Raw genomic sequence first — 10,289 nt, forward strand, 5'->3', positions numbered from 1 at the left:
GTTCTATGAGGGAAGAAAAACAGACTCTGAGAATGCAATCTTTTCTCAAACAGGGTGATGAAGGCAAGCCACCCTTGGAAGTCGCTCTTAAGCTAAGACACAAAAGATGACGGAAGAATCTGTATGCCGAGTTTGAGAGGGCAGAAATGGGATGAAACAGACAGGCAGAGGCACGTGCAAAGTGCTGAGGCAAAGAGAGGCTAGACATGCTCAAAGGCCAAGTAGAGGCCTGTGCCATGGAGGATGTCGGGCAGAGGGAGATGACAAGATTTGGAGTTAGAAAAAACAGGCAGCACTCAGGTTTTGCAAGGTGCTGTGTAAGCCAGACTAAGGAATATGGATCTTAGTCTCAGGGCAATGGAAATCCGTTTAATACAAGCTACAGTGGAAGTATTCCATGCAATGATAAATACAACTATGCATAAGATTTAAATGGGTTATTGGGGCCATGTGGACAGCATATTGGGATCTTTAAACACACAAGACTGGTCATTCAAAATCATAAATAGCTTGCATGTGCTATGAAGGCCTTTTGCACAAGTTGAGCAGGCAGCTTGTCAGGCTGAATGTATTCAGGTGCGTCCGTTGAAATATATGACATCCCCAGGCCATCACATATTAAGGAGGACTTGTATCAGGTTCCTGAATGTTCTTGGTTTTCTTCAGACCTAAGAAAAGGAGCCAGAGAATGGTGCTAAGAAGGCACTTCTATTGTTTCACTGTTAAGAGCTGAGCTAAGTGAGTTATAGAAGGTGCCATAGAAATTGTGCTCGTAGGCCCTATGTTATGAGTATGACACTATACTAAGTACAGTGGCTAATGTGATAGATGTAAGACTCAATCATTCTACAGTCAAAAAACAGGGCACCATAAACAAAAATGAAAAGCATATCTGAGAGAGGATTGTTACAAAGGCAAATATCACCCGTCGAGAAGCACAAATAGAAGTAAAGACACCACTTGGTATAAATACAGTCATCATAAAGAATGTGTCAAAGTCCATTGATAATTCAGAAGAAGTAGTAACCTGCAAATAGGAAGATCCGGGAAAAGCTTCATAAAGAGGCAACATTTATATTTGACCTTGAGTAAGAGGAGGGAAACAAAATGGTGGACAAAGAGAAAGACATTCATAGGACAAGGGTCACTGTCAGTACTTTGGGTGAACAGTAAGAAAAGATCTCATTGTCGAGTCCTTCACACATCCTGATCAATTGGACAGACAAAGATCTGAGTAGAATGAGGGTTGGTTTAATTGGATTGGCTTCTGACTGAAAATGTCTTGATCACGTTATTTTCTTTTGCCAAAAGAGCCTCTCTGAAAACTCTAGTGCTGAATACTGATTAGTACACAGTTGGCTATTTCCACATACATTTGTTTTGTCCATTTACCAATATGGAGAGTCATGGTGACTAAGAAAAAAAGAGTGTTAGCTTGGGAGGCATGTTGGGACTCATATTTGACAAACTCCACCCGTATGAGTCAGCTTTGGGGCCAACATGAAAGCTATATTGAGGACTCAAAACTGATCAGCTTCTTTGTTAATAGGACATTATCTTCATATGTTACTAAACAAAGTGCTAATGAGATGTTATACTTCAAATTAGCTTAAGCAATGAGGTGGAAAGGAGTCTTGAGAAGAAGCCAACACCCAGTTTTCTGAGTATATAATCTCGCCAAAAAGGAATCTTCAGATCTGGCATGCTGGGTCCTTAAGACCGACTTCAATCAAGGGTTTCAACAGTATGTCCGAGAGCCAAGGCCACTCGCCCAGGAACTTCTACAATGTCCCACCACTCTCTGCCATTGTACATGGGTCTAAGCTCATAAGCTTTGAAGATGGATTTTTTTTACCCAGCAGCTGCCATGGCAGGACCTGGCTCCTGGACGACTTTCAAGAAACCTGCAGTGAAACTACCAGCTGCAAAGTGCCCAACTGTAAACAGGAACTGGGCACAGAGCAGAGCTGCATGCAAAGTGCTTGCCTCCCCAGAGTTTTCCAAACAACTCGCTCTAATTCCAGGCCCCGTGAAAAGACAATATGCCAATCAGGACGTTCCTCAGCAATGTTGGCGTGTGTTTCTCAGCCTTGCCAGTCAGGAAGCAACCAGAAAGTTATAGTCCAGAACTGCCAGCCTGTGAGCCACGTGGCAAAGAGTTGTCCACCCAAGACTTATGTGTCTAAGAGTTGTCAGACTCTGGAATGTGACCCTGGCCAATGTCAATCTCAGAGCCCTGAATCCGGTTCCTGTAGGCCTCCGGTCTACGTCGCACCAGGGCCACAACTCCTGGAATCTTCTTCTAACACTTATGAGCCAACCTGCTGTGTTACTGGTGGTTTGCAACTGCCTAGTAAGTGAAGAATGCAGAGAATGTGTAGAGGAGATAACATAGTCTAATTCAGATAAATTGATTTTCCAAGGTATCTAGGAACTTTTATTTCTCTAAATACGTATTATGTTTTGTGTGTTTGTGAGTGAATGGACAGGTCTTTTGCTGTCTACAAAGAGAAAAGATTTTGGTTTTTGCTCTTTGGGGCATTTCTGGTAGGAAGCTGGGATTGGGAAGCGTGTTAAATATTTTAGGTCACGAGGACACTATTCGCAGAGCACTTAGAGTTGCAACCAGTAACTAACATGAGTACTGGTTATTATCAGCGGAAACACTTAGCACTGAATCTGGTTTATTATAATATATAAATGTAATGTGCACCTAATCTCAGAAATCTAGATTATATTGTAGTTTAAAGGGACCCTGAACCCTGTCTAGTCCCATGAATCTGATGGGTTCAACTCTATCAGACGTTGTCCGTGTTGTTAATAACATCAGAACCGCAGTTGAAATCTGTATCTACCCCCTGTCCATTCACTATTTTATCTGCTGTATCACAACTCTCTTGTAGTCAACTGTGAGATTGAATCTATTGCTGGAAAAGTGCAAGAGAATTTTCAATTTCACTTCCATGGACTTCATAACCACATAGTAGCCAGAGAGCTTTGAATATAATGAGCTCCGGCTTAGTGGATCCACTGCATTTCTGCTATCCGTCTTCTTCTTTTCACTATTTCTTAAGTGTTTTCTGAGTTGGGAAAACACTCTTCATGTTAAATAAATTTACTGCGTTTAGAATTACAAACTTAATGGTCACATTATTTTTCTTCAACACTTTTGTGGGTTTTACGTTACTGGGTTTTCTTTTTCACCAGATGAAAATGGTATAACTATTTGGAAGGAAAAAAAAAAAGAGAATATGTTCCATTACAATTGTTTGTATAGTATCAAGCAGAATAAAAGAACATGGTTGTGGTAGTCAGCAGCAGAAAGGGAACATCCTCAGTATGAAGATCATAAAACCGTGGGGCCAGAATGTGTGGAGATACATTAATTTTGCTTAGAATAGCTTGGCTATTGAGAAGCTATGGGTGTGCTCTTAAATGGAGTTCTCGGTTTTCGGAGTGACATACGGGAGTGGTGAAGAGCATGAACTCTGAAGTCAGATTTTCCTGGGTCTGAATCTCAGCCTTGCCGGGTGAGGGTTGTTCGAAACCCTACCGTGAGGCTCTGTACAAATTATTTAACGACTCTCACCTCCGTTTCCTCAAGTTCAAAACTGCGATGTTAATGATAGTTCCACTGTGAGACTTAATAAGTTAATAATTTGAAAGTGCTCAGCACATGACCTTGTATATAGGAAATGCTCAGTAAGATTTCCCAACATGATTAGCTAGCTCGGAGACTCCATACGAAGAGAGGCAGCGATCTGTAGAGAAACCCAAAGATCTCTGACAGATTAGGAACGCCAGTCGTCCAAAGAGTGAAAGGCTAGCTGTTTTGGATCTTGAATGATGCAGGTAGCACCTTCCACCAAAGGAAATCCTAAGAAAACATACTCCATGCCTCGTGTAGGTGGGCTGGCAAGTATCTGAGTTTATGACAGAGCTGATGTTGATTTGCGCATCTGTTATCCTAACGGAGGTGATTTAAGCCTAAAATCCATAAACTACCACGTACGGAGGTGCTGCCATAGAGGGGTGGAGTTGATAGATAGCTGAGGCAGGTCTGAAAGAGGCTGAATGAACACTGTTTGGTCTCATCAATATTAACAGAGCATATGGCAGCCACTACAGCAGAGCCTTCCTGCAGGAGGGGACCTTGACATTGAGCTTCTGAGCAGAGCAGTGCCGGCAGTGGCAGAGCACTGTCAACGTCAAGGAGAGCTTTCATCTGCGTGGAAGCTTCTCAGTATTCCTGTCACAGCCAATCATGAAAACACGGTTGAAATTCATGCACAGTGAAGGTTGTTACTAATGCAACTCAAATGGGAGGGCCTGGGAAGAGTACAACTCATTTTGGCCACTGTTTCTGAAGACAGGAGGAAAACCAGCTCTTTCATTTGCCTTCCAAGTATATGTTCCTTTAATGGGTGTGGCTTGTTGGGAGACAGGATATTGGTGCCAAGTGGCTAAGTGGCTAAGTGTGGTGTGCGTGTGTGTGTGTGTGTGTGTGTGTATGGTGAGCAGGGGAAGACAGGAGAAGGGAACAGCAATGTTAAAAAGCGTTTTCATTTTTCCACATACTCTGTGTATCATCCTAGACCTTAATTCATTCTTTCCAGGCTGAATGTGATCACTCCCCTAAGGAGAAGTTAGCTGAAGAAGGGGTCAGTATCTATCTAATCTAACCCAACATGGAGCACACTGGAACTCATTGTAGAGAGAAATTGTGTGGATTCAGGAACTAAAGATTCTTGGTATTGGAATAGATAATGGTAGGGCACCTGGGTGGCTCAGTCAGTTAAGAGTCTGACTTGATCTTAGCTCAGGTCTTGATCTCACGGTTTGTGAATTCAAACCCCACATTGAGCTCTGCACTGACAGTATGGAGCCTGCTTGGGATTCTGTCTCTCCCTCTCTCCGCCCCTCCCAGAATTGTACTCTCTTTCTCTCCTTCACTCATATGAGGACTTTAAGAGACAAATCAGATGAACATAAGGGAAGGGAAACAAAAATAATATAAAAACAGGGAGGGGGACAAGACAGAAGAGAGTCATAAATATGGAGAACAAACTGAGGGTTACTGGAGGGGTTATGGGAGGGGGGATGGGCTAAATGGGTAAAGGGCACTAAGGAATCTACTCCTGAAATCATTGTTGCAATATCTGCTAACTAATTTGGATGTAAATTTAAACAAAATAATAAAAGATAAAATAAATTAAATAAATAAACATTAAAAAAATGAATAGATAATGGTGTGATAATGTGAAAGATATGCTTTGTAGGCCATCTCTTGGCCTTGGAATATACCGAAACTTGTTCAAACCCAAATTCTGCCATTTACCAGCTATGTGCCCTGGGACAAGGTAACATTTCAAAGACTCGGTTCCTCTATTATAAAATGGAGATAGAGGCGCCTGGGTGGCTCAGTAGGTTAAGCGTCCGACTTCAGCTCAGTTCATGATCTCACAGTCCGTGAGTTCGAGCCCCGCATCAGGCTCTGTGCTGACAGCTCAGAGCCTGGAGCCTGCTTTGGATTCTGTCTCCCTCTCTCTCTGCCTGTCCCCTGCTCATGCTCTGTCTAAAAAATAAATAAAAACATTAAAAATTTTAAAAAAATAAAATAAAATGGATATAATGCCTAAATCACTGAATGATTGTGACAACTACATGACATCATGGACATTAAATGCTTAATGAAGTGTTTGTGTCAACTTATGTAAGAATCATTTGACATTTCATCTGATAATTTGCTTCTTGGGCCTCAGCCTCCATTTATTCTCATGATTTCTCTACGCCGGATTTGAATTTTAAGACAGAGGCCAGGAAAAGCCCTTCCATTATAGGTACAAAGGTTACACACAGTATGGAACATAACCCAAATAGTCTGTGCAGTACTCTCAAAAACTGTAGAAGTGACTCAGTGGGTACATGCTACAGAACATTCCTCATAGATCAAGGAAATTCCTCCTGCTTGAACAGAAAGGCTCTGGTTGGATTTGGTCATTGGTATCACCTACCCTAGACTCTTCAAGACATCAATAGCTTAATAGCATGCTTTTCTCCCGGAAGCTAAGCATAATGAATTTCAGGAACATTTTCTTGCTTATGCAATACAGTGCCAAAAGCCATAAGATGACTCTTATTAATTTGGTCCTAATTGTTTACCAAGCACTGTATATGTACTTTTCAACTTTAAGTTTAAACAACCTAGTCGGACGAGTACAATTTTTTAAATCTTCATTTTTTTTTCAATGCGGATGAAGACACATATAAATAAAGACACATATAAATGAAGACACATATAAATTAAGAAATCTAAGATCATGCAGATGGGAAATGGTGGATCCAGGATTTTAATCCGGTGAGTTTGACTTCAGAGTTTGAGGTATAAATCCTGACTACCAGATGACATTGTATGTTTTGTCCCCAGAGCAACCCAAATATGGGGGAGATCTCTGTGTCCTATAGAGGTTCTGAATAAATAAATCGAAACTTAGTCTGGTTATATTTTATTGTTGTACAATTGTATGTCATCTACAGAAACAACGGCGAGAAAGAAACAAAGTTGTGGATGAAATGACCAGGGAACTAAATATAGCTGATTGGATGCCTTAATTACAACCAGGAATGCTAGAAAGGATTTAGGCATATTTCATTGGAGTTTGTGAAATATTATAGATTTTCAATATCTTAGAAAAGAACATGAACGTCAGATCATGTGAAATTATGTAATCTAAGTACAAGAGAAGGTGTTTAGACAGTATGGAGTCAGATGTTTCTACAATGTAAGCTTGACTGTCTTGATGTTGTTAGCAATTCTGTTTTTCATACGCTTAGTCCCTATGTCTTTCTAGTTAAATATGTTCCTTTTCAAAACTCTGAGCCTGTTTTAGACATTAGGGGGATATGAGAACATTTTAAGTTTATTTATTTATCCAGAGAGAGACAGAGACAGTGTGAATGGGAGAAGGGGAGAGAGAGAGGGAGAGAGAATCCTAAGCAAACTCCCCACTGTCAGCACAGAGCCCCACACAGGGCTCGAACTTATGAAGCAGCAAGATCATGACATGAGCGGAAGCCAACAGTCAGAGGCTTAACCCACTGAGCCACTCAGGTGCCCAGAGGACAGCATTTTGTTCCATGTTGCATCAGAGTCACTGACACCTTTCTGGAAGCCAGAATATCTTTCCCTAGTTCTGGTTCCTGTTTCTACCTTCAGCAACTTCCTGTTACTCCCTCAGTTTGAAATTCATTCACTGCAATTGGTATTCTTCCCCTGGAACCCAAATGGAAATAACGATAATCAATTACAAAAATAGCTAAAAACGGAACAATGAGCACAAAGCAAGAGTCCTTTTTGAGACAATTGATTACTCACTAATACTGGTTATATCAGAGCTATGGCTTTGGTTAGCAATAACATATACTCTAGGGAGATAGACACAAATAGGGTAAAGATCTAAAAATTAAATGAAATTTTGAATTAGAAAAACACATCTTTGTGGTTGCGTAGTATTAAGAATTGCTGGCACTTGTATAATTTTCTCTGGTATTGTATTGTATTGTATTGTATTGTATTGTATTGTATTGTAGTTTAGAGAGATAGACAGCATATGAACATGGGAGAGAGGGAGGGAGGGAAGGAGGAAGGGAGGGGGGGAGAGAGAGGGGGGGGGAGAGAGAATCCCAAGGAGCTCCACAGTCAGAACAGATACTGACATGGGGCTCCATCTCATGACTCAGGGATCATGACCCAAGCCAAAATCGAGTCTCACACTCAACCGACTGAGCCACCCAGGTGCCCCTCCAACCCCCTGACTTGATAGAAAGAAATTCACTAATGGGATTCAAAAAGAGTTATTCCTTGGAGCCCAGAGGCAAAACCAATGTGCTTGGAATCCAGTCACAAGAACAAAGGAATCTCAATACTGAAAATGGTAGGGTCATTGCCATTCTTCCATTACTCAATATGATATTGCTTCCAGTGCAAGACCAATTCCCCTTCAGGAACTACTAATTGACGAAGATAGTGACAAAAGGAGACAGAAAGGCCAAGAAAAGGCTAAGTATAACACCTCCCTTATCAGGACACTGCTTACCACTAGTGCTTTGTGGACAGTGGCATGCTACTTATTTAAATTGAATATGCAGAGTGGAACACATGGATTAAAAAGCCCTCTTCCACTATAGACCCTCTCAACCTTTACAGTAGGGTTATTAACGGTTGTTCATGTTTCCCCTTGAAAGGAGCCTCATTCACTCTGACACTCTCCATGTTAAGAAACCTATGTAATAATGCATTTTGAAAGTCCCAAAAACAAAGAACTATCCTCTAGACTTCATATTGTGTTAAATTAGGTTGCAGGAGAGCGTGAACCAAATACATTTTAAATTTTAGCATATCAATATTCTCAAGTGCTAGAACGTATTTATCCAATGATCAGATTTATAGTAGATCTCAGTCAAGGTTTGTAATAGTCACAGATATACTTACCAGATAGTAGAACACCCATTACTACTGAAATAAATACTTTTCAAAGTTTATTCTCAGGAAACAAAAACAGACATTAGTGCCGTTCTGTCACTTTTCACCTCTAGGTTTGTTCAGCAGGTTGCTCAAAGTGGGTTTGCTCCCGGTTTCCTGTGTCCTGTTTCCCTGGGGCTGCAGCTGGTGGGGGGCTTGATCCCCAAGAGTCTGGTTCAATTTCCTGCAGTAAATGAGTATGGCAATCAAAGTATTGATCTTGAAGTGGTCCTGGAGGGACTCCTAATGCCAGGCCAGTGGTTGGGGACCCTTAGGCTACAAATGGAATTCTAGGCAATCAAAAAAAAAAAATGCTACATTCCAGCCCACTGAGCTTTCCTCTGAAGGACAAATATCATCCCAAACTGTGTTTGTTCTGAAAAATGTCCAATCAGAGTTAAGTGTTTGCCATACCTGCATCATGCTGGTGGCCTAAGCATTTGTAGCAAAGGCTAGCGGACCATTTTTACATGGTTTCGTCTTATGCTTCCTCATTTCTATCACAGTTACATTTTCATAGAAGCATATTTTCTTCTAAATGTGTAAGAGATCTTCAGTGAGATTCGCTCATATAGTTGAGCAAATATATTTGCCAAGGGTATGTGATTTACTCAAGCAGGGTCACAGCTAGAACTCCAACTTAGTGATTCCCATTCCAGTGCCCCATTGGCTGTACTCCAAAGTGTCCCTTATGAGAAGTTTATTAAAAAATATTTAAATGTACTAAGCACAATAATTTTTAATGAGCCCTGTATGTGCATTAAAGGCCACACATAACACATAAAAACCTTTATTGGATCATAAATGTGACCTATCTTAAATTAATATGCCAGCTGTAATAAACATTAATCTATCCCCAGAATTCCAAATATGGTTTAACAAAGGTTGGAATATTGTTTTTCTAAATGCATGGTTTGTTGAATGGTAAATAAAGCTATAAGTCCCTTGTTTTAGAGATTCAGTGAGTACTTTTCTACAGCTGCAAGTAGCTATCTTCTCTGACATTTAAATGACTCGATTATGTTTATCACCATTTTTGACACTCTGAATCAGAATAAAGCCTGCACCGGATACCAATACTCATTACTAAAAAGTTCTAGAAGACACAGCACTAAAGGGGGAACAGCACAAAGTGTGGGGTCTTTGCCTAGAATCTGCACTAAGGTCATCTTGTCTTTTTAAATAATTGCTCTGCTACAAACCACAACTGCGATTCCCTCAGGAGTTATTGCTGTGTTTCTGTCATCTCCTCAAATAACTCTTTCCTCCACGTGAGCCTTGGAGGTGACCTCTGCTTAGCCAGCAGCAGCTGTGACAGAACCCGGCTCCTGAAGGAATGCCAAGAAACCAGAAGGGAACCATTCACTGCCAACCAACATGCCTCTGCCCAGTTCCTATAAGCCACCCCTACACCACCCTGCTTGTGGTGTGTCCAGAGCTTACCACATAACCATCATCCACCTTTTTCCCCTGAAGTCTTTAGTCCCTACCACCTGGCAGCCTGCACTCAAACGTTGGGCTACATGGACAGTAATTACTGTCCTAGAATTCACATGGCTCATGGCTCATCCATGGTTGGATTTAGCAGCTGCTGACCCCTGGTGGAGTTCTTTTCTTGTTAACAAATGAGCTACATATTCAATAGCTTTTGTCCCTGAGTTCCATATCTTATACCTTGGGTTATATTAAGTAATCCCTATTAGTTGCTGATTCCTAAATAAAATACATACACATTTCTACCTAGCCTAGTTGGAAGGGGTGGCCAGTC

The 10,289-nt window shown here is 41.1% G+C and overlaps 1 protein-coding gene across 1 annotated transcript; it reads left to right on the plus strand.

The window, feature by feature from the left end:
• Positions 1-1,746: 1,746 nt before the first annotated feature.
• On the plus strand, positions 1,747-2,361 carry LOC102948670 (keratin-associated protein 27-1). Its single transcript, XM_007075063.1, has one exon. The coding sequence runs from the start codon at positions 1,747-1,749 to the stop codon at positions 2,359-2,361; it is 615 nt and encodes a 204-aa protein (XP_007075125.1).
• The last annotated feature ends 7,928 nt before the right edge of the window (positions 2,362-10,289 follow it).

This window comes from Panthera tigris, chromosome C2 (genome assembly GCF_018350195.1).
Source record: "Panthera tigris isolate Pti1 chromosome C2, P.tigris_Pti1_mat1.1, whole genome shotgun sequence".
NCBI lineage: Eukaryota > Metazoa > Chordata > Mammalia > Carnivora > Felidae > Panthera > Panthera tigris.